Source organism: Nelumbo lutea, chromosome 8 (genome assembly GCF_056320005.1).
Source record: "Nelumbo lutea isolate HS-2025 chromosome 8, American lotus-T2T, whole genome shotgun sequence".
Taxonomy (NCBI): Eukaryota; Viridiplantae; Streptophyta; class Magnoliopsida; order Proteales; family Nelumbonaceae; genus Nelumbo; species Nelumbo lutea.
This window is the reverse complement of record NC_142691.1, coordinates 28270859-28294641: the sequence shown is the minus strand read 5'-3', so window position 1 is coordinate 28294641 and position 23783 is coordinate 28270859. Positions and strand designations below refer to the sequence as shown.

At 39.5% G+C, this 23783-nt stretch overlaps 2 protein-coding genes across 5 annotated transcripts in view; one reads left to right on the top strand and one right to left on the bottom strand.

Annotated features, from left to right (window-relative positions):
* The window catches only part of LOC148843599 (uncharacterized), a 36285-nt gene extending 29963 nt beyond the window's left edge, over window positions 1-6322 (top strand). The window contains exons 4-5 of the mRNA XM_088957614.1: window positions 5750-5815; window positions 5911-6322. Of these exons, the coding sequence (XP_088813740.1) occupies window positions 5750-5815; window positions 5911-6003 (159 nt within the window). The 3' untranslated portion in view covers window positions 6004-6322. The remainder of the gene's footprint in view (window positions 1-5749; window positions 5816-5910) is intronic.
* Window positions 4887-23201, bottom strand: LOC148843598 (pentatricopeptide repeat-containing protein At1g80150, mitochondrial-like). 4 transcript variants are annotated; one of them, XM_088957612.1, is made up of 3 exons: window positions 21279-23201; window positions 20935-21031; window positions 4887-5235 (listed from the first exon to the last, which is right to left on the bottom strand). In XM_088957612.1, the coding sequence occupies exon 1, from the start codon at window positions 22598-22600 to the stop codon at window positions 21395-21397; it is 1206 nt and encodes a 401-aa protein (XP_088813738.1). In that variant the 5' UTR covers window positions 22601-23201; the 3' UTR covers window positions 4887-5235; window positions 20935-21031; window positions 21279-21394. The 4 variants fall into 4 exon arrangements, with proteins under 4 accessions (XP_088813738.1, XP_088813737.1, XP_088813735.1 ...); XM_088957611.1 differs by lacking the exon at window positions 4887-5235 and adding an exon at window positions 19636-20045; XM_088957610.1 differs by lacking the exon at window positions 4887-5235 and adding an exon at window positions 19755-20501.
* Window positions 23202-23783: the final 582 nt, after the last annotated feature.

The following is a 23783-nucleotide window of genomic DNA, read 5'->3' as shown; positions in this document are numbered from 1 at the left end:
GTTTGGATGTAGCCAAGTTGAGTTGCTTGGCCTCAATGAGTGAAATGAAGTTGCGTCACGCCCGTGTCTACTAGGGCTTGAGTCAGCCTCCCGCTGAAGGTAATGTTAACATACCTGAGCCCTTGTAGGTCTTGTTGGATTGCTTAGATGTGGCCTCTTTCTTTACCATGGCATTGAGTAGTTGGAGGGCGCCAGAACAGGCTTGTCCTCATCGCTTTGTTCATCATCACTGAGCTTGGCGATGAGGGCATTGAGTTTCTTCCTTGTGGTGGTGTAGTTGGCCTCTTGTACTTGTAGGTGTTGTAGTCTCCTTGTGGCTTCTTCCCTTTCTAATACTCGGCTGGCTTGTTGTAGTGAGGCTACTTCTCTCATGAGGGTTTTGCTTGCTTGTCTCCCCCACTCAAGCCCGAGGCATGCGGGCTTGGAGGCTTGTCGTCGTCTGCTAGTCTCATGTTAGTGAGTTGTTTAGCTGATGCAAGATGCCAAGATCTTGAACTGTCATTGAAGCTCTATTTCTGCCCATGGTTGTAGACCGTCCATAAATTTGAAGAGCAAGTCCTTTAACATGTCAGTGATCTCAAGCATGAGGGCTGAAAATTCCTTGACGTAGCCATGGATTGAATTCTCGTGTCGGAGTCCTTTTAGCTTACTACGGGCCAGGTATTCTAGTTCTCCATGTAAAATTGTCTCTTTAATTCTCTTTTGAATTCGGTCCATGTGCCAATGTTGCACATGCCACGCTTTGTCTCCACATCTCTTGTGCCACCACAACATAGCAACATCGGCTAAATACATAGATGCAGTATGAATTTTGGTCCTTTCTTTGTTAAGGTTTGTTGTTGAGAAGTATTGCTCCATCTACCACAAGAAGTTATCAAGCTTACGCACATCGTGAGCACCTGAGTAGGGAGTTGGCTCCCGAATCTTGATGGGGGCAGGAGTGAATGTCATTGTGGTTTTGTGGAGCTTGCTGAATTCGCAACCGCTCTTTTCAAGATGTTGCACTCCGCCCTCATCTCATCTAGTTGGGCCTGCATATCGGCTGAGGTGCACATGGCTGATTTCATTGCTTGCCATTCTTCTTTCATAGCATTAAGTTGGGCCTGAACCGCCAAGAATGTGGACGTGGTCCTCTTCCATCTTGCCCATTCATCTTTCATTTCTTCAAGCTGTGCTTGAAATTTGGCAAGCGAGTCTTGGACATTTGTTTGGGAGGAGCTTGCTTCTTGTTGACGTGAGGTGCTCAAGACCTCCTTGAGCGTTCCATTCATCATGCCACAAACTTTGTCCAGGGCACCATTCAAGCGTCCCTTAAACTGCACTGTGGATTTGACCGCTTCCATGGTGAGGTGAAGCTCCTCCACTCGATCCTGTGTTTCACTCACTGTTACTTTACAACATAGCATGCGGATGTCGATGTTGGCAAGCCTATCTGTTAATTTCTCTCACTTGCTAGATTTTGATGCTCGGCCCTTTGGGGCTTTGTCCCTGCCAAGGTCGTGGTCAGGTGCATCGTCGGCCTCATGGGTGTGGGAGAGTCCTTGTCGTATCTCTTCCTCAAGGTCTTGAATGTTCTTCATTGTTTTGCTACTATCAAGGGTCAAAGGCTTGGTGCGGCGTGTAGGTGAGCTCCTACTCCGATACCAACTGTTATGGGGCTAGTCATCGGGGCCTCGTGTGGTGTTCAATTATGTCGAGAAAGCCTATGAAACAAAGCAACAAAGGCAACAATGATGGCACACAAATTAGTCAAAAGGTTGTTTGTATTGCATAAAATGGTGGCAAGCACAAGCACACAGTTTAGTTTAGTGTCGAGGGGACCTTGTGCTTAACCTTTACACGTTCTTAGTTCACTCGACTACCTACCTCCCCTCAAAAAGTAGCTTAAGCTTTTGGGGGAGTGACAGAAGGAAACATCAAAGTATTGAAAAATCATACTAATAATTACAATAATGCCATCGACATTCCCCCTATACAAAATACATGTATTGCCCCACCCAAGACACACATGATGATGCTCATATAGCATATCACGGGCACGGTGATGGAGATGGCGCGATGAAGAGTTCACTTGTAACAATACAGCATAGTTGGCCTTAACAACTGTTTTGAAAAGTTTTCCTTTTAAGTGGTATTTTTTTTTTCACATAAAACTGTAGATGTCCATTTTGCCCATCCTACCAAGGTATAAAAAAAAGTCACATTGAGTTATCTCTTGCCCATAAGCTTATTATTACATATCATATAGTTTCATTTTAGTCCTACTTATTTTAAAACCTCTTGTTTTCAAGGCATTTGTCCATAAGCTTAATTTTTCTGTCATCAAGAAACAACATACACCAAAGGACCTTCTCTTAATCAATTTATCTATGATCAATGCAAATGAATTAGGGATAAGTGCCAAGCCTCAGTGAAGCCACAACCAAGAACTGGCAAAAAGTGACAAAACAAAGAAAATAAAGATATGCAATCACCTTCCTGCCCATTGCTCTTTTCCTTTTCTTTCATCGAATCAATGTCATCCTTCTTCATATCTATTTCTTCTTTATCCTTCTCCCCCTCCTCTCTGTATTCTTCATTCCTCATATTTCCCCCCGGGAGAAACTCACTCCCTCCCACAGAGTTTGGACCTCCAGCCAGAAGTTCCCCATCCACAATTTTAACACAATTATTCAAGTCCATGCCTCCATGGGCTTAATCATATCAGGAACAGGGTCTGGGCCATCTACAAGAGAGCTATCAGAGGAATCTGTAGAAAAACCAAAAACACGAGTTACAGGGGTTACCAACCACCATAGGAGGGAGCATATCGACAGCAACAAGAGTTTTAGCAATCAAACCACCTTGACTCAGACCTAGGTTGCAAGCATCAGGGTATTCTGTTTGAGGAAGACCCATGGAATATGTAACCTGATCAGAATTTGGACCGACACCCCTTGGAGGTGTTTCCTTTGAAGCTTTACAGATCCCCTGCTCAGTCACCGTTTGATCGTCCTGAATTTGTTGCTCACAAGAGAGGGATTTCCTAACTGAATGGGCACAGGAAGGACCTTGCTGTTCCTGGAGATGGTTTAAGGCATTCCGAAAGCCTGAAATTTGTCGGCACCCTTTATCCTCACAAATCTTCTGCAGAGGTTTGTTGAAGGAAGACCTCACCACATCCTTAGTTTCATTGACCTTGTCTGCCGCAAACAAGGCTTCAATGCAATAATCCTCTTCATCATCCAAACAGATTTGTATTGTCCCATCCACACTTTCAATACTGGATTCTTCATCGGAGGTGTAATCTTCTTCGGAATAACTGCAATTAATCCATCGTCCATCATCAACATCATCGCTCTGTACCTCTTTTGATCTCGCATACCTAGGATTAGGCTTATCCTGCTGAGAAGGGGAGCATCTTGCCCACTGTAATTTTGGCATCCCCCTTTGACAACTACTGTCAGGGATCAATTGTGATGATGATACACCCAAATTAGCATCCCCCATTGATCCACTACCTGATCTACGTGTGAAGTTTAAGTTGTCATGTGCATGCTTCTTGAATTCTCAAGTTTAAGTTGTCACATGCATGCTTCTTGATGCCCGGCCTGACCGCTTGGTTCAGCCCCGCTCTCTAGTTTTTCTTTCCCAAACTCTCTCTCGACAATTTGGTTTCCTTTGGGGGAAAACCAAGTCTGACGCCCGAAACTTCCTGTCTTGTGCTGCCACATGGCCTCTGTCTTGCCACATGAGCATCTTCTTCTCTCCTTCCACACTCCCAGAGCATCGATTCAACTTCTGACAAAACCCATACCCGTCTCCACCTTCCGTCAGAGAAAACTTCAAGCAGTCTTGGTATCTTCTCCGGCTCTTGTAGAGAACCTCCACACAGTGTTGCAATCTGGAAGAAAACCTCCTCTGCCCAAAGATTGAAAGGAAGTCCCATAATTTTCAGACTAATGGTATCACTGTCAACCTCCACCTCATTGCAGGAAGGGCACCAGTTCTCCATCACCGGTATCCTTTCTCTTGTGGTAATTCGAGTTAAATTTTCTACGTTATTTGCCAAACCCATGACTGCTGCCATGTCACCAAAGGGGCAAAGGACTGCCTTGTCCGTTGCCGGCAAAACTTCGACCATGTCCTGTAACACTACGTTCCAATCCAGCACTTTTTTAGTCAACTTGATCAAATTCCTTTTCCATTCCTCCTGGCTCCCTTTGGCCACCATCTTTTAGCTGATGGCATTTCTGCAAATACCTCCCACATCCAGTGGCTTCTTCTCGACACAGATGTTTCCAGAGGATTGTTCCAGATCTGGGGATTCCACTGGTTTATCCCTGCAGATGCGTTGTCCCTCCTTCAACCAAAGTCGTCGTTCATATTTCATCCAGAGTCTCCGCCACCTTCAACCACCCCTGCTTTCCTTTCTCGGCAGGAAAAAAAAAAAAAAAACTGCCTCTTACCCAAACCAAAAAATTTAATCAACTGAATAAACTCTCCTTTATCATTTTTCTTTTTTTTTTTCCAATAAAAACTTCTTCTACAAATTAAGTTCTCCCTTCCTCCCTGTCTCTGTGATGGCAAACAGGTTACCATCAAGGAAACCTATAAACCATCCTGCCGCCTCCCTTTTAAGACCACTACAGCCCTTTGTCTTCTCTGATTTTGAATGTTGAACCTCTACCTATTTCTTCAAACAAGAAGCTTTTCTTCTCCACATCCAGTCTTCTTCCACCTATTCGCCGGAACAAACTTCTCCATCCTTTTCCTATGCAGTGTATTGAATGTTTTTTGTTACTTTGATCATTAAATTAATTATAAGAGAATATTTTATTATAAAAATAAATTTGAGGGGAGAAAGGTGATGAGCAAAAGAAATGACCTCTGCAACAGAAAAAATTTCAAAGAAAATATGCTTGCATAATACAGTTCCATTCTCAAAAGGTTTACATTCTCTACCAGACCTATCTTTAGCAAGTGAATTTGCTTTGATGCTTTCCTACCAGCTAAACCTAGGCACCCACCTTCAAACCAAACACAGCCTTAAGGATGGAAAAGGTACAAAGATTCTTTTCATCTGTAACTATGCCCCTTCTGCCTGCATTCTTGTTGCACCATAAGCCCTGCAAATTTCATCTTGCCAACTTAAGCTTGTGAAGTAGGTATTACTCGAAAACTGCGTTGACTAGAGTAAGAAAAATGGCACATGGTCTTCGGTGTATTTTTCCACAGTTCTGTAAGTGAAGGATCCTGTTGCCAAGGCCCAATAGAACAATCAGTGCAGTTGTAGTTTCATATCCCCATTACTGACCTTGTCAACCTTTAATTTCCTCATATTTTAAGACAGGATGGAATATATTTGTGATTAGGATTATTCTTTTGCATAATTGTTAGAACAGAAAATTCTTCTGGCAGGGCCTATGGAGTGGTTTGTTTCACCACACTTGGGCATGCATGTCATGTTAATCAAATAATCAGTAAAGAGTTTTCTTAATGCATTTATCACTTGCATATGTTCCATATCCTCGTGAATTGAAAGCATGAAATACATATTCTCTGTAGTTTATGCAAGTTTCTGCCATCTGTATGATGCTTTCTCTCATGTTAAAGACCAAAGAAAAAAAAAAAAAAAAATTAAAGCCATTAAAGTGGGCAGCGAAGCGTACTAAAATTGGGAGGTTTTGGGGGTCAAGCCTGACTTAACTATCTCGTCTTGATGTTTTCTTTAGATTTTGTTTTTTTAATCAACTTGATGTTTTCGTAGATTCCGGCATTTGGTGCATATAAGCTTTTTGGTCTGACAAAGGGATTTTTATCTCATGGTTCAGAGGTATCCACCGTTATCCATACTCTTATTTGGAATCTATAGGATGTAATCATACACTAAGTAACTCATCTGTTTCCTTTCTCTTCATGCCTGTATAGGAAGCCGTGGAGGATGGAAAGGGTCGCAAAAAAAGGGAAAAGATGGAGAAGAAGGCTTCAAGAGGCAAATTTATCAAGACAAGAAATAAATAGATTTATTTATCAAACACAAACCTGGATAAACTGGAGTGCGGCACTGGTTCTCTAGAATGGGTTTGGCTGCCTGATCAAGTATTGGAAAGTAAATGTTTACAATCACCATTATCATCTCGAAGGTCATTTCAGTTGATGAGGACAAATTTGTTGTTCTAATTTGTAAGATATATAGCATCCGAAGTTTTCAAAGCAGTTTATTTTAGCAGTTGGATAGTTTAATCATCTGGTTAGAGACTTTGGGTTCAAACTTCAAACCCAAGCAGTTATCATCTTGACAGATTTTTATTATTCAACATGATAGCATCTTTACCTACTATATTGTTTGGGTTGGTTACATTTTGTAACATTCATGTGAATAAAATTGACCGGAAAAGGGCACGTCATACTAGGCGGGTGCTTGGTGGTTTAGATGGTTTAGCACCTATTTTATACCAGTCATTGGACTCAGGCGATGCGCTCAATCAACATCATGGCCTTAGGTGACACCTTGACAACGATGGCTAGAACAATGAAAAGATGTTTCAGAATAACCACTTCGGTACCTTGGATCATTTATAATGAGGGAGAAATTAAGAAGATATTTGTTCATAGAAATGAAGGTGTTAAAGTGGAGAGATGCATCTAGTGTGCTGTTTGACCAGTATGTACCAATGAGACTGAGAAATTTCTATACCAGCATTGCTACACGGGTTAGAATGTTGGGCAATCAAGAAAGAATTTTGTTTAAAAATAATGAGGGTAAAAATGAAAGGATACAACTTTGGTTGACAGTTAGTATGTTAACTACAGTGTACGTCCCATTTAATGATGGGTTAAATAAATATTGAAATAACAAAAGCCAGAGGGTAAAAAGGTAAGGGGTGCAAATTGATTGGATCATCATCCGACCTGATTCAAAGTCTGATCCTATTTTATCAAATATCAGACATCTTTATCGAATTCGAATCTAAATCAATAATTGTGAGGTCCAATCAGATCTTGAGACCAAATTGGATCATACCTATAATTTATCAGATCAGATTCAGATATATCTTAATTCAAATCTAATCCAATCTGTTTGCATCTTTATAAGGGAAAGTAAAATCATTTTTTGATAAAACATTGTTATCATTCTCATTTTTATTATAGAGATATCAAATGTATAGAGAAATTAGGATACAGTGGCTAAAGGAGGGGTAATAATGGAAATATAAAATATTATATATAATATAAAATAATAATGACTAAAGAGGAATAATAATAAAAATAAATATGCAATTGGAATAAATAATGACTAAAGAGAAAACAAACAGCTCAAACCAATAAAAGCCACCCGTCCAACTACACACTAATCTATGAGGAAACAAAAAACCAAGCTCCAGATTGATTCATCAGTCAAGAGTCCCTTTTTCTACCACATTACCAATCATTAAATTTAATCCCTCTGTTTGTTCTTAAAATTCCTCAACTTTGTCTATCACTCGGCTATATTTTCTTTCTTAAATTTTTTCTGTTATCACTCTTGTTATTTTCTCTTATTTATTTATTTATTTTGTCATGCCATGGGCAGGGGTTCCATCCTCGTAACAAAAGAACAAGTATATGTTTATAGTTATATAGAGACCAGCTTCTAGAGTTTCTGCTTCCTAATGCCGCCCCATTCGTTTTTACTTATCTGGGTACGTGAGTTTTTCTATGTAAAGGGAAAAAAGAGAGGGAGGGAGTGTTATCTTAGCATAGATAAGTTGTTTTTCCACCCTCTAGGAGGGTAACTGAAGCCAGCAAATGAACGTAGGAATCATAGTCAATCATGTGATTGACCAACTTACCCCTCCCCGGCGCTAAATACCAACAAATGAACAGGGCCTAAATGACAGCTGAACTACAAAGATGGGTCTGATACCATGTTAGTTCCAGGCATGAAAATGAGAGGAATCAATTGGTGGGATGTGCTCAGTAAGTCACATCCCAAACAAAAGGTATTATAGTGAATGGACAATTCTGTTCTTACAAGAACAAATAAAATACGACAATGTACAATAGTATACAAGAATAAAAGAAAGATTAAATTACAATATTAACCCATCTTCTCTACAAGAACAAGGAACGCAAAAATGTTGATTGGTATAAATCTGTGGAATAGTTATGTTCCAATCAAAATCTTCATTTATGTGCTTGTGGAGAGCGTCCTAGCAAAATAGGTTTGGATTGGACTCAATTTAGTAGAGCACTATGCAGCACTTGTTTTGATACAAACTCAGTTGGGATCATGCTAAGAAGATGGTTTTTTACTACTCTTCTAATAATAACAATCAATGGGGGCTATTGTTGGCTTCACAAGCAGTGCTATAGTGTAGGAAATCTGGAAAGAATAATGTAGACGAAATGGAGAGATTAGATCATAGGTGTTCGGATAAGTGGATTATTAGTAAACTTGAGAGTTAGCTCCATGAGGTTGACAAGTTGAAGACAATCCCTTGCGTTGGAATGTGTTGGTGTTAGGAGTAAGGACTTCAGCTTCATAGGATTGGAGTTGTGAATTGCATGACAGGTCTGGATGAATTTCTTTTTTAAAGGCGCCAGGGCTGAATAAATTGAGTCCTGTTAACAATTATCTGGACAGTTCATTAGTTCCATAATTTCATAAAAGGTGTAGCATTTCAGAAAGAACAAGAAGCTGTGATATATTAGAAATTTACAATTGCCTTTTCTATCACTAACAATAGATCTGATTTTAATTTAGAGAATAAAGGGCACAATTCTGTTCTCAAAGAATGTTTGAAGTAGGACAAATAAATCTAAACAACCAAAGGCCGACAAATAGAGGCGTGACTGAACAATGCATTTAGAATTTGGATTGGACCGCCCTCTCATCTTAAAATCATTAGATTTCCACAAGGGGTTCTCCTTATGAATACATGTAAGTAGAATTAAGATTTGGAGTTCAACAGTACTGTTGAATTCCCTCTTCACATTTGAAAACACCGTCAATACCTGACCTCCCTGGATTACCAAGGTTGCAGCCTTTTTGTTTCTTTGCGAACTCCCCATCTCCTACTTTGGGGTGTCGATGGAAGGAATCATCCTACTGGTTCTCAAGTTTTTTAGTCTCTTATTTCGTAGCCTCACTGATAAGTAGGATGATTTCCATTGCCATTCGATCTTTCAGTAGAGCAGCCCTTAATTGGTATAGTTGATCCCATGTGTGCCTTACATCAATAGTCAGTAGCCTTCATGTATTGCAAGTGGTGGTCAAAGATTGGATCTTTGGGTCTTGCTGGCACCTTGGAGCTTTCTAGGTCTCTAGCAACCATGGTTTTCAAAACCGGGCCGGACTGTCGGACCGGAAAAACCGGGAACCGGTCACCTGACCGGTTCCGTTTTCCCCCAAAACCGTTGTTTTTGGTTAGCAAACCGCTGAACCGGCCGGTTTGATCATTTTCCAATATTTTTACTTTTTAAAATTTTTTTATTTTTTTGTCAGAACGGGCTGGCCATTCGGATCAAACAGTCAGACCATTCGAACCAGTAACCGGACCCCTGACCGGTTCGATCACCGGTTCGTTTTTAAAAACCATGTTAGCAACTATCACATTATAAAAATGTGTGGAGACTTAAGTATTGCCCTCAATAAAGTAGGCTTTCGGCAATAGAGTTGGCAGATAATGGAATCGATGTTAATGAGAGGTTTGGTCCAATTGTTCAGAAAAAGCGAAACAAATATAGAGGTTCAGTCTAGAAACCAAAGACTAAGCTTCCCTAATAGGATAACTAAGTCCTTTTGACCTCTGGATGCCATCCTCATCAAGTCAATGGCAATCTGCAAATTTTACTTCAGATGGAATCCCCTAAGTTCCAGGGTGATAAACCAGGTGCCTGCAGGAGATTCTGTGGAGTGGTGTGCGTGGGAAGAAAAAAAAACAGTCGTGTTTTTTAAAACAGATGCAGATCTTTAAATTTGCACTCTCGTATTTCTTTCTTGGGTAACTTAGTGAGCAGTGACTTCTGTTGAGTTCCAAGGATTTTCTATGAATGGCTTACAAAGGAATTTGGTGGCGATCCTCTGTTCTTCACCTGGGCCTTTAAGCAGGGCTAGTGTCCCCTCTAGAAGACTTGAGATGGAGCTCAGATTAAGTTTTGATGGAAGTGCCCTGGTAATCCCAAAGAAGCAGGGATTGGTGGGAGTGTTTAGGGGAAGAGATGGAAGGCTGTGCACGGGGTAAGGCTGTGTACATCTGTCCCTCCCCAGACACTGCACAGCAGAAGCCTCGTCCACTGGGCTGCCCTTACGGAAGCACTAAATGGGCTTTCAGTGGTCCAATTGGTGTTGCTGATTCTACAAAAGCAGAGATCTTGGCTGTACTCAGGTCTTCGAATAGCAAAAGATGAAGCTGGTCTGCTCTAACCATTGCAAGTGATTCTGCAAATACTGTAAAATGGTTAGGGGAGAAGGATGGAGGCCCTTGGAGGCTAGCTCACTACCTGACAGAGGCCAGTGATACTATGGACTCCATATTGTAAAGCTTACTTGGATCCTTAGAAGTTCTATAGATGATGGTTTAGCTAAATCAGGTATCTGTAGGGGAACTTTGTATAGTAATAGGAACCTGCCTATGTAACTTTTGAGTGTTGGTTTTTCCTTGCTGTTTGTACATCATCTCATGTACTCCTTGATTTTCTAATACAATCAGTCACCTTTTTCTCAAAAAAGGTGCCTGCAGGAGAGAAAACAAATTTGCTTTTACCGAGTCCCCTGACTAATGGGTTTAGACTGTAATAATATCTGAATTCATCAAAAAAATATATGTAATAATATCTGCCTAACAAAAAGAAAAAAAAATGTTAGAAAAACACTCTACTACTATAATGCAAATACTTCACATAGAGGCAAAGACTATGCAAACTTTACTTCATATTGAATCTCCTAAATACCGTACAGTGATAAACCAAGTGCCTGAAAGAGGAAATAGATCTGCTGCTAACATAATTATAACATAGCATTATTGTTTATACAGAACTCCTGAAATACTGAAAATTGTTATTGATGAAGCCAAGTTTCATCTTGCATAATTGAAATAGGGGTCCATATTCTGGGCTTAGTATATGACAGGACATGGGAGGAGGCGGGAATGCATATATGTAAGTGAGGGGTGGAGGTGATTTCACTGGTGGTGGAAGTAATTTGTAATAGTAGGTTGAGGAGATGGTGAAGGAAGAAGAGATGGAGAATTGTAGTAGTAGATGGGAGAAGATGGTGATAGTGGGGGAGGTGATATGTAGTAGTATGGTGGAGGAGATGGTGCAGGTGGTCGAGGTGATTTCTCGTAGTAGGGAGGTAGAGGATATGGTGATGCTGGTGGTGGGAGGAGGAGGAGATGATGAAGATGGTGGTGGTAATCTGTAATAGCACGGGGGTGGAGGAGATGTTGATGGTGGTAGTGGTGATTTGTAATAAATAGTATGGGAGAGAACAAGATGATGATGGTGCTGTGGAGATGTTTAGTAGGAGGATGTGGAGAAGGTGATGGTGGTGGTGGTGATCTGTAATAGTATGGGGGTGGAGAAGAACATGATGGTGGTTGTGGTGATGTGTAATAGTATGAGGGTGGAAGAGATGGTGATGGTGATGGTGGTGGTGGAGATTTGCACTAGTAAGGAGGATGTGGAGAAGGTGATAGTGGTGGAGGGGAACTATAGTAGTAGGGACTAGGGAGGTGGTGGGGGAGATGGTGGAGAGGTGACATAATAGACTAATAGTAGGGTGGTGGAGGTGGAGATTTGTAGTAGTATGGAGGGGGAGGAGGTGATTTATAGTAGTAGACTGGTGATGGTGGTGATCGAGACTTGTATTCATATGTGGGTGAGGGTGGTGGTGGTGAATTGTAGTGGTAAATTGGAGGATTAAGAGACTTGTAGCAGTAAGTTGGTAGAGGTGGAGGTGGTAGTAGACCGGATGAAAAGGTGATTTGTAGTAATATGTTGGTGGTGGTAAGGAGGGGGGGGGGGGGGGGGGGGAGTTGTAGTAGTAATTCATCTAGGAGGAAAGAATTTTGTAATAAGGTGCTGGTAAAGGTGGGAGTGGAGGCTTGTAGTAATAGCTTGGCATAGGTGGTGGTGGTGACTTGTAGTACTAAACTAGCAGAGGTGGTGGCTTGTAATGGTAAGTTGGTGTTGGCAGGGGGAGACTTGTAATAGTAGGGAGTTGGCTTAGGCTTTGGCTTTGACGTGTGCTTGTGCTTCTCACAGTCCTTAGAAGGATACTTGGGTGCATAAGAAAAATACTCGGCCTTGAGGACAACCTTTTGGTGTGTCCTAGATTTCAACTTGAGTTTAGCTCCCTTTTCACCATTTTGTGGGTTGGTGGGGATGTTGCAAGAAGAGTACTTGGGAGCCAAGTAAAGAGAAGCCTTGCATTCTTTGGCTCCATGCTTGACAAAATCATAATCCTTCAATAAGATGCTGTGTTTCTCCTGAACATTAGTCTTTTCATATTTAACAATATCTTTATCACCAGCTTTACATGTAATCTTCACAATTAAACCTGCTCCACATAATTAATTGATATCGAACATATTTGGTGTTCATCTTGTCAAATAACAATAAGTAACAACACTTCCAAAAATTGCTTTTGAAAAATTTATAAAGAAGAAACTAAGAGAATAAAAATAAAAACTTTCAAATTGACAAGTAGGTTTTAGGGAAAACTTGTGCTCCCAAAAAGACATGATACTGGAAGAGCTTTATCCAATCGAAATCCGCCGTGAATTTTGATAAATGCCACCTGATTGGTTATCAGTTATGTCTACCGGTTGATTGGTTACAACTTATAAGTATTTCCAGTATATCAGTTTTGATCCCTAGGTTTATTTTCAGGCTGTGAAGAAATTTACTGTCCCACGACTCCCACTTTATATGTAATAGAAATCTTCCAAAGCTTTACCTTCGAGATGTTTCTTGACATGAGACTTCACTGGATATCCCCAAGTGTAGCATTTATAGCAATAGACATTTCCCACCACTTTAATGACAACTTCGTAGTGGTGTGGATAAGGGTGAGTCACTGATGGTGGTGATGTGCAAGATAATGAGACTGAGGTACAGAAGGAGGTGGTGGTGAAGATTTGTAATAATAGGTTGGTGGAGGATATTTAACCAGTGGTGGAGGAGATTTGTAAGGGTAGGTTGGTGAGGGTATTTAACCGGTGGTGATGGAGATTTGTAATAGTAGGTTGGTGGAGGATATTTAACTGGTGGTGGTGGAGATTTGTAGTAGTAAGGTGGTGGAGGTGATTTAATTGGTGGTGGGGGTGGGGGTGTTGGTGGCCTGTAGTAATAAGATGGTAGTGGAGGCAGAGGTGAGGGTGGAGACTTGTGATAATACGAGGAGGTAAAGAGGATGATGGTGGTGGTGACTTAATAGTAGTATGGAGGTGGTGGAGATGGGGATGGTGGTGGCAGTGGCAGTGACTTACACTAATAAGGAGGAGGAAATGAGGACAGAGGTGGCAAAGTCAGAGACTTATAGTAATATGGTGGCAGAGGAGATAGAGATGGAGGAGGTGGAGGTTTATAGTAATAAGGTGGTGGAGGTGGTGACTTGTAATAGTAGGGTGGTGGAGGAGATATTGATGGAGGTGATTTGATGAAATAAAGACTGGTTTAGTGAATTCTGGTTGTTGTCAGATGTTTTTCTCCTTTTTTTTCTCCCCTCTCTCTTATTTCTTCTTTTAAGCGATCTATCTCTTTGCTGTTTATCCTAACAGAAAGCATTCTACTTGCTTTCCCATCCATATTCATCCCTAATCAACCACACCCCCTTCATTCATCCCCACAGAGCCATCATTAGATCAAAAGTTGGTAGGAACACTTCCCATCCTACATCAAGAAGGCAAAGGTGCAGGAGGTGGCTTGTAATAATAAGGTGGTGGTGGTGATGGAGAAGGCAGTGGAGGAGACTGAGACATAAGATGGTTGTGGTAGTGGAGATGTTTGGCTTAATTGACCAGACACTGATCCTATGATGATGGATGCAATGAATATGATCAAAGCCACTACAATTTGATTCCAAATACAACCCTTCCAGGGGCCGCCACCAAGAGATCTCATTGGAGCTGGACACCAGATCCAGCAAATGCTGCGGACTTTATGGTTTCCTAGCAAGAGTTGGATAAAGTTTGGAGAGATGGGAGTATTGGCTGTGGTTATGGTGCAATCTAGGCCTTCATGAGCAAGTATTTATAAGTGATTATTAACAAGGAACCATCTCAACTGGTGAGTCACAACTGGTGCTTTTATTTCATGCATGTTGCTATTCTTTTAATTTAATTTTTTACTGTATTGGGTCCTCCAAACAGCTGAATTATATATCTATTTCTTTTATACAATGAAACTTATTGTTCATCTATAGAATTGCTTGGTTCTCCTCTATGGTTGTGCTCAAATGAGTCCGTATATACCCTATATAGTGTTAATTTGAGCAGAGCTCCCAGCTGGTCAAAGGGAATAATCTAAAGAATAAAACTTTGAATCTACTGCATTATGTTTATTTAGTCAACTCAATTAGGACTTAATTTGAAGCATTGAACACTAAAAAATTGAAATGACTATACAGTGAGGAAAAATAACATTTGGAATTAATTTATAATGTCCTGCTCCCAATATATATACAAGCTTGTTTTGGATGATATCCATATTGTCAATACTTCGAAATTATCTGGTTCTTTCTAGGAAGATCATCTTAATGCTTAAAAATGTGCATGATGCCCTTCTAGGTGTTTTCCAAGGCAAATACTTACCAAGTCTCCTGCATGTTAGCATCTTTATGTCACTCTTTCTTTCCCCTCCAATACATTCCCTTTTATTGTCTTGTCTTCTATTCTAATCTTCACCTTTGGTATCAGAATTAGAATAAAAAAAAATGTAAAGAAAAACAGTGCCAGCCGGAAACAAAGGTAGAACACAGTGACAAGCACTCCTCTTGTCAGAGGTATTATATGGATGCACGGGTGACGAGGCCAGCCTATTAACACCCTGGTATCCCCATCTGGCCACATGTGAGGTATGACACAACTGATGACCCATATGATTATCTGAGAGGCAACCCACGGGCACAATACTAGATTATCTTTGTTTGCCACCTGCCAGGTGGTAATGGAGACCAACTATCCACAGAAGTGCATGAGTCAGGCTGAACCAGTCAGCAGGTCACCATTTGAAACATGCCCTTTTCAGCTGGAACTTAGCTTTTGATCATCCTGTCAGTAAAGAATTCAAAACCAAATACCTTTTTTTTTGTTAAGCCTTCAAAACCAATTATGAGCATGGACAAAGCCAATAGTGTAGGGTCTTTTCATGTGGGTATAATAGAATGAGCTCATTAATTCAGTTGTTATTTGTTAATATTTTGACTTTCTTGTATTTGTTGGATAAAAAAAAAAGACTTTCTCTTATTTGTGTTTCCTAGTGATTTAAAAGGCATGCCTAGGCACTTAGGCGAGGTGCATGTTAGGCTCCGTTCGTTTACCGGTAAATAAGCTTGGGAAAGTTGGTCAATGGGTATCCTTTTCCCATTGACCAACTTTGCAATGTTCTTTTTACATTTACTAATAGGCCCCTTGGTAAAATATGCCCCACTTCCCCTGGTAAAACTTACCCACCTCCTAGGTGGGTAAGGAACTTTCCCACCTGAGGGGAAATTTTATAAAGCATAACGGGACAACTTTGCCCATTTTTATATTAGCTTTTTATGGGTACAAATGTCATTCTATTACTTACCTGGGAATCCTAGAAATCAAAAGAACATGGATAAGTGCACTTACCCAAGTAAATATTACCCAAGAAACATTTACCTAGGTAAGTGCACTTATCCGGGTAAGTTACAAAGATGCAAACGAACGAGGCCTTAAGGTATGCGCTTCGCCTAGGCCCCAGGCACAACACTTTCGAAAGGCACGTGCCTAGGCCCCTATTTTTTAATGTTGTTTATTCATTCATCCTAATAGAAGATAATTAAAATTATAAAATCATTTTTTCTAGGGATTAAGAATTTAAGACCCTAACACAGACTTGTTTGGGCATGCTTCAAGGGGCTTGGTACAAAGACAGCTCGTCAAATTAGGAAAGAAAGATGTTTAACATTAATTTTTTTTTTTTTTGAAATGATGCAATTGGTAAAGAAATTAAAAGCTTGAATTTGTTTTGTATGTTATTTTTTTTATATTTTTGCATTTTTCACTTTGAGCATGTTTTATATGTATGTATTTTAATTTGTTTTAATAGGATTTTTAAAATATTTAGTTTAAAATTAAAGTTTGAATTTCTTAATTAAAATTATTTTTAATATTTTCTTAATTTATTTTGAATTTTACATTTTTCCATTTTTTTAACTTTTTTTTTTAATTTTGCACCATGCTTCAAAAGGGCACACACACCTCGCCTTGCACCTTAGGCCCAAAATGGCCATTGCACTTTTAAAACACTAGTGCTTCCTCCCCCAGCTCTAAGATTCTTTTTTCCTCATACTTTATTTGAACTTGCTAGTGTATAGTGTCTTCAATAGCTGGTGATCCATGAATAATGCCTCTAGCTACCTTAGCTAGTTGGTTTGGAAAGGCTTTTTTTGTGGGGGGAAGGCAGTTGGTTTTACGGGTTTAGGTATATATTACGATCCCTTTGTCCCACATTGGTAGTATGAGATGCTAATGTGTGAAATATATGTGCTTGGGTTCCCTTCTTCTAATAGCTAGCTTTTAGGGGCAAGTTCTCCTAAGTCATGTATCAAATGGTATCAGAGCCTACACTATGCCTCCCAGTTGCAATCGTGCAGCACAGGTGGTGATGTTGGTATTGTAGTGTTCGGTCGGGACTAGGTGAACTAGTGCAAAGCCACTCCGCGTGGGTGACGGAACTGCATAGCGTGGTGGAATGTTACAATCCATTTGTCCCACATTGGTAGTATGGGATGCTAATTTGTGATATATATGTGCTTGGGTTCCCTCCCTCTAATAGCTAGCTTTTAGGGGCGAGTTCTCCTAAGTCACATATAAGTTTATAAATCCCAAGCCAGTTTTAAATTCTTGCATGTTTAGAGTTTTAAGACATTTCCAACCCAAAAAGGATAATTCAATGCAAGGCAACTGGTTATGCATTGACACAACAACCTGCCCAGTTTCCTCATCAGCTTGTTCCAACACCATTTTTTATAGTTTGAGGCTGAATTAGGATTGGGAACTTCTCTGATCCAACCTGTCCTCATTGACATCCCCCAAGCAAATTATAACTTATAAGCCTTTGTTTCACATGTCTTGTTACTGACTCGAATTTTTTGTGGTTTGTGCTGGAATGCTGCCACATTCTAGTGAGCCAAGGAAAAAGAATTATGAGATTTCATCTCACATGTCTTGTTAAAGATTCAAATTCTTTGACTCGTATTGCTGCTGGAATTCAGTGGGCCAATAGCTATTTTGTAATAAACTGACATCAACCTCCCAGAATTAGTAAAGAATTCAAAGAATTATAAGCTATGTAATGTTGTCTTAGCTCTGCTTTTAATGTTTGATTTTTTTATTTTTTGAAATCACTTTTAATGTTTTCTATTTGCTACACTGACTAGGGAAACAAGCTAAAATCAACCAAATTTTTTATATAAAAAACCATTGCTTATGCCCACAGTTTTCAAGGCACCAAGGCGAGGCTAGGCAACCAGAGGGTGCCTTGTCGCCTAGTCGCCTAGGCGACGGATTTTTTTAAGTAAAAAATACATATCCTAGGTTCCATAACCATTTTTCCTTAATAACTATACATAATTTTAATAATAAAATTATAAACTTCATGTTTATGTCTAGAAAATCAACATATTAATGAGAAGAAAAATAAGAAAGAAAAGAAAATTCAATAAATATGGGGACTGAACCCCTATTTTTGTTATAGTAAAAGAAGAAAAGAAAAGGTGGAAGAAGAAGAAGAAGAAGAAGAAGAAGAAATGTGGAGGAAGAAGAAGATGTGGAGGAAGAAATGTGTTGATTAGACAAAACTTTAAGTTTTTCCCTTACTTATTGGTTCAAATTTTGAAGTCTTTGAGGATTCGATACAGCAGTTAGCAATGTCTGTGTTGATTAAACCCTAACAAATAAGAAAATAATAAAAATAAATTAGTTTATAAACACAAAAAAATTAATATTTTTGTTTAATAATGTCTATTTTATAATTATAATCTCAAAAAGTAACAATATAAAAGTATTTTATAAGACGGTATACAAAACTGCTAGGCGATTGGGCGAAGCGAGCCTCCAAGGGTGCCTTGCCAACGATGGCAATTTTCCCCATTTCCCCGATCCCCGTGGGGATCCGCCCTGAATGGGGGAAGGATGGGGATGATTTTCCTCGCGCGGGGACAGGGATGGGGAAATTTTCATCCTCGTTAGCGGGAACAGGGCGGGGACGGGGAGTGCCACGGAGATGGGGAAATTTTCATCCCCGTTAGCAGGAATGGGGCGAGGACGGGGAGAGCACTCCCCACCCCATGGGGACCCCGATCCCCGCTTCGTGGGATCCCCACTAATATATATGTTTATATGTATGCATATGTTATATATGTAAATATGTAAACATATATCTATATATTAAGAGATTTTTAAAAATATGGTTGAATATGTTTGAATATTTTCTAATACGATCGTAAATGTTCATTATTTTATTTTTATTTTTTATTTTTTAAATAAAATAAAAAACAAAAATAAAATGGTTAGCATTATAAAGAATCATAGGGAATGGGGATCCCTGTAGGGATAGGAATCCCCGTGAGGATGGGGATAACCTTGTCCCCGTTAGCGAGGACGGAGACAGGGATGGGGATTTTCGCGGGGACAAGGATGGGGAGAGGCTCCCCATCCCCACCCCACCCCGTTGCCATTCCTACTTATCGCCCAGGCGTCGCCTTGACAACTATGCTTATGCCTAGGCAACTAGGTGCTCAAATGTAGTGCAACCTCAATTTAGTGACTTGACAATTGTGCTAGGGAGAATCCCAATAATATTGTCCCTGTGGATTTGTATGATTAACTTGTTCCATGTGAGGATGGCAATTTTCCCCGTCAGGAATCGAGGATGGAGAACAACTTTTATCCCTGGTGGGGATTAGAGTCGGAGACGGGGATTAATTTCAGAGTCAGGGTCGCTAACGGGGAAGATTCCCGCCCTGAACCCACCCTGTTGCCATTCCTAGTTCCATGTTCAAGCCTAAATTTACTAGCAATTCTTCATTGGATTGGCCAAACCACTCTTTTTTTGTATAGATGGAATAGAGCAATACATGTGGATCTACACTACAACTCTACGTAAGCGAGCTCTCTAAGAACATGCAATAAGTTTCTAGATTTTGACTTACAATCAACATAAGAGTTCTAGGAAAGGTCACTTTTAAACATTGCAAAGGAAGAAGCGGCATTGAGAATGTGGTTAATGTAGAAGGGAAGGCATAATTATGCAATAGAAACCAATCTATGTCATTACTGCTCCAAGTTAGATGTTGCATTATTTGGAGATATTTGTTTAGAAGTCAATAATAAAATTTTGATAATGTAGGAGGTTGAAGGATGCACTGGAGTCACTCAGCAATTTCAACGTAAGTGTGTCATCAAACTAAAGTATGTATGGTTAGTGCTGAAGGCTTCATTCTATTAGTCAAAATGGAAAAGGGTTATTGCCAAGTTCTACCAAAAATGGCACCTCCCAGTAGTACATTACACTGTGTTTGATGATTTGATCAAAATGAAAAGAAAACAAAAATTGTATGTACAATATGCTTGTATAGAATATTTGTAAATCCCCTCTCTGAAGGTGCCTCTCCCTCTTTTATAGTAAATTAATACAATATACTTCTTGCTGCCTTCCAAAAAAATGAAAAGAAAAAAAATGTACATATCTGTAATCTGCATCTATCACAAATTTAGTTCTATGCTGCAAATCATTGGTACCTCATAAACAACCAGTTGGGAATACCATCTATGCATTTTTAAAACCTCCCTTTGATGGGGAAATATTTAATGCCTGTGTCTTTAAACCTTCAACAAGTTTCCACAACAAATAAGTGAAAAATTAATGAAACTAAAAATATGTTTGTGCCCAGAAGATAACAAATAACAATAAACATAGGAGTGCAGATAGATAAATAAAGTGTAACCTAACCACCTTAACTTGCAGTTTAAGAACTAAAAGCTTTCTACCCTATCTAACAATCTTGCAGCTTTATGGAAAGAAAGAATTAAGAAACTCTTTTATTGTTAAACAAACTGAACAAGGAAAATATAGAAAAGGAGAAATAGAACCATAGTTAGGGGAAGGGGAATTTTATTTATCTAAAAAGAACAGACAGATTGATATTTCCAATGCAATTGTCAATTCTTTTCCTTGTTATGGTTTTCCTTGCATATTGAGATGGCAAATAGGCCGTCCATCAATATCTCAAACAAGTATTAATATCCTAAGCCAACCCCTGTAAGACCGAAGTCAATTTTGTCCTGTCAACAAAACAAACATATAAAATGCACAAATTACACAAGTGCACAACTACATGGTTAAAACAATGGTAACAATTTATCTTATTGTTAGGTATATCCCTTGTTGATTCTCTTTATAGGATATTACAATATCAAAAAGGAGCATAACTCAAATTCCTTGTCATTTTAGAGAAACAGGCAAACACCCCTATTTCATTTCCAAATTCAAATTTCCCCTCCACTTAAGAGGAAGCAGTTCAAAACAGGCACATCAATTGTTACTCTCACAAGCATCTTAATTATGAGCATACTTTAACTAAATTCTTGAGTAACAATTTTCCAAATCCATTGTTGGGGAAAATCTAATGTAAGCACAACTATTTTAAAGGTAAGAAGTAAGCAAATTTCAAGAAAATAACAGATCAGTGATGAAAAGAAATATTTAGTGGCTTACCAGTGATAATATTTCATAGGCAATTAGCTAGAAGGAACCTCTGCTTAATCATTCTGTTCGTCATCAGCCCAAGTTGAAGACAAAGGACAAGTCAAGCCTGCCATCAAATCAATATTGAAATTCAAAGAAGATTCTGAGTTAATACTTAGCTCTCACTAAAATTTCTTCTCGAGAAATAGAAACAGATAGAAGAGAAGTAAATGAAGCAGAGAAAGAATATTCTTTGGAGTAATTTACAATAGGGCTCATGTGAGTCTTGTTCTAACTCTCATTTCAGTTTTAAGGTTCTTTACTGAGGCAACATAACAAGTTTGCACAAGAAGTTTGGAAGATCAAATACTCACCCACTAAGAGTATGTATCCCATTAATTTCAGAATTCCATAGACAAGTATAATTAGAACAAAACCATGGTGCCTCTTTGAGCTGAATATATCCATGAATAAATCCATTTTTAGTCCTTCACTGTATTCGACCCTGGGGCATTATGGCCTCAAAAGCCTCAAGTTCATATGCAGAATAAGGTGGTGTTCTTTTCCGAACCAACTCCATGATAACCTCAGCATTCCTGTGCTGTCCATTCTTCTGAAGGCCTTCAAGTAGCTTAACGATGGTATCAAAACTAGGAAACCAGTTCCTGCCCATGCTGACCTTACACATTCCGAAGGCAGTATTTAACTCCCCTGCCTTACAGAGATAATGAATCATGGTTTGGTTTATTCTACAATTGGCTTTGTAACCTTTACCATGTAATGCAGAATAAACCTTTTTCGCCATTTCAAGAAAACCAGCCTGGCAAAAGCCCTTAATAACCAAATTGAACGTCACTGAATCTGGGTTTATCCCAAGATTCCACATCATACTCATTAAAGCATTAGCTTTCCAAGCTAGTCTCTTGTTAACCAAGTGCTGAATCCTAACATTAAAGGTAGCAAGATTCGGGAAACACCCCTTAAGCACCATTAGATTCCACAACCCATTGGCAATCTCAGAACGATCATTCTTATAAAACGCAGAAATGAGTGTGGTAAATGTAACTACATCGGGCCTTATTCCCACTTTTTCCATCTCTACCATGGTCAAATAAGCGATATCAAGGATACCCATTTCACAGAAAGCCTTGATAACAATATTAAGAGAAAACGCGTCTGGAGAAATGTCGAATTTCCAAGGAACCTCGTCAAGGAATAATTGAATGGCTTCTAAATCACGGGTTTGCGTCAAAACCTTGAGTGCAGCGTTGAAGGACTTAACAGTCCTGCGGCACCCAAAGAGGTGCATATCGTAGAATGTCTGGAGAGCGTGTTTAGTCATCCCAGCTTTGCCATATAGCATTATAATGCGGACAATGAAGCCTTCCCGACGCCCTTGAGGAAGAGTCTTATGGTGTTCGAGGAGTTCCTCAATATAGTCAAATCGTCGAGCACCAGCTAAACGGGAGACAGTATCCTCGAAAGCAAAGCGATTCTCGATAACAAGTCGATTGTGGGCATTGACCTTGAATAAGTGGAAGAGCTTATCTGGGTCCCTCTCGGCCTTGAGCTTCACCAATGCAGGTTCGTCTAATGGTTTCGGTTTTGGAACGCGGGTTGGAGCAGTTGTTCTTGAAGAAGCGGCGGCGGCAGTGGTAGCGGAGCAGAATCTGCGAACTGGACGCAGAGAAAGCATGTTATGGTTTTTCCCTTAGAGCGTATCATTACTCCTCGTTAGAAGAGCTTCCTACATAGCAAGATAACTTTACAATACTCATCCCCCTACCGATCTTTTCTTTCTCAGATGAAGAAAAAAAACGCTATGTGGGCGTGCAACTGCTCGGTTGATCGATCAAAGAAGAACAGAGTAAGGAATGATAAATTGATGCTTTCAGATTTCGTTGGCTCTGTGGCTTCAGTAAGTCAGTAAAGCAAACGAATGTAGTGAGAAGGGATTTGATCTGAAACAGACTAATCGTGGGCAGGCAAAGGTGCCCACTGCCCAGTGCCATAAGGAACAGGTAGGTCATGGATCCGAGGTATTGATAAAGGGGTAACTTACAAAATACCCCCCGGTAGGGTGAGTGACACAATTTTCATCCCCCCCTCCCTATGTTGGAGTGTTTGGAATATCACTTAGATGGTATTATTGTGATAGGATCAATTGTTTTGTCAAGCAAAGAGAATATCCTAGTTTACCTTTCTCAATGGAAACCTGAAACTATTGACAATGAATTTTAATTTATTTTGAGATCAATTTGTAAAATGGATTTATATTTATAATAAGTTATTTTATAAAAAAAGATTTGCAAAATTTTTTAATACCAGGATTTAAACCCTAGTTCGACCAAGCCCGTGAAGGATACCTTTCTCTCTTACTTCCCTTATGTTTTTGTAACAATGCCCAGAAATTTTAAGTTGTTAATAGCTGCACATAAAATCAGAAAAGTTGCAAGATTAAGCTCTCCATTAATACGCCATCTTCAACTAAGAGCTTGATTTGAGCTTGAATCTTGGGTGTTAACAACCACTTTGAGAGATGCAATTTGTGATCTCCATATCAAATACGAACCTATTTGAATTTGAAAATCAAATTGAATCATCTAAGGCTAGACCGGTTATAGGAGAAATTGTTTTGTCCAATGAGAATTGTTCAATTCTCATAGACTTGGGTTGTTAAAAGAATTGAATTCCATCCTAGAAACCCTAGCAAAGTTCGACCTTTTTAGGTGATTTATAGTCCTTCCAACATTTCTTAAAATGACCTCTCACATTCGTTTCCCTACATTGAAATTGAAGTTGGACTTCTTTTTTATGACGGAAGGTCTTCTAAAGGTGGATAACGGCAAGTTTCTTTTAAATTTGGACAGTATAAGTTT

Coding starts and splice junctions, on each gene's coding strand:
- LOC148843598 (XM_088957612.1), bottom strand. CDS start 22,600: ATGCTTTCTCTGCGTCCAGTTCGCAGATTCTGCTCCGCTACCACTGCC.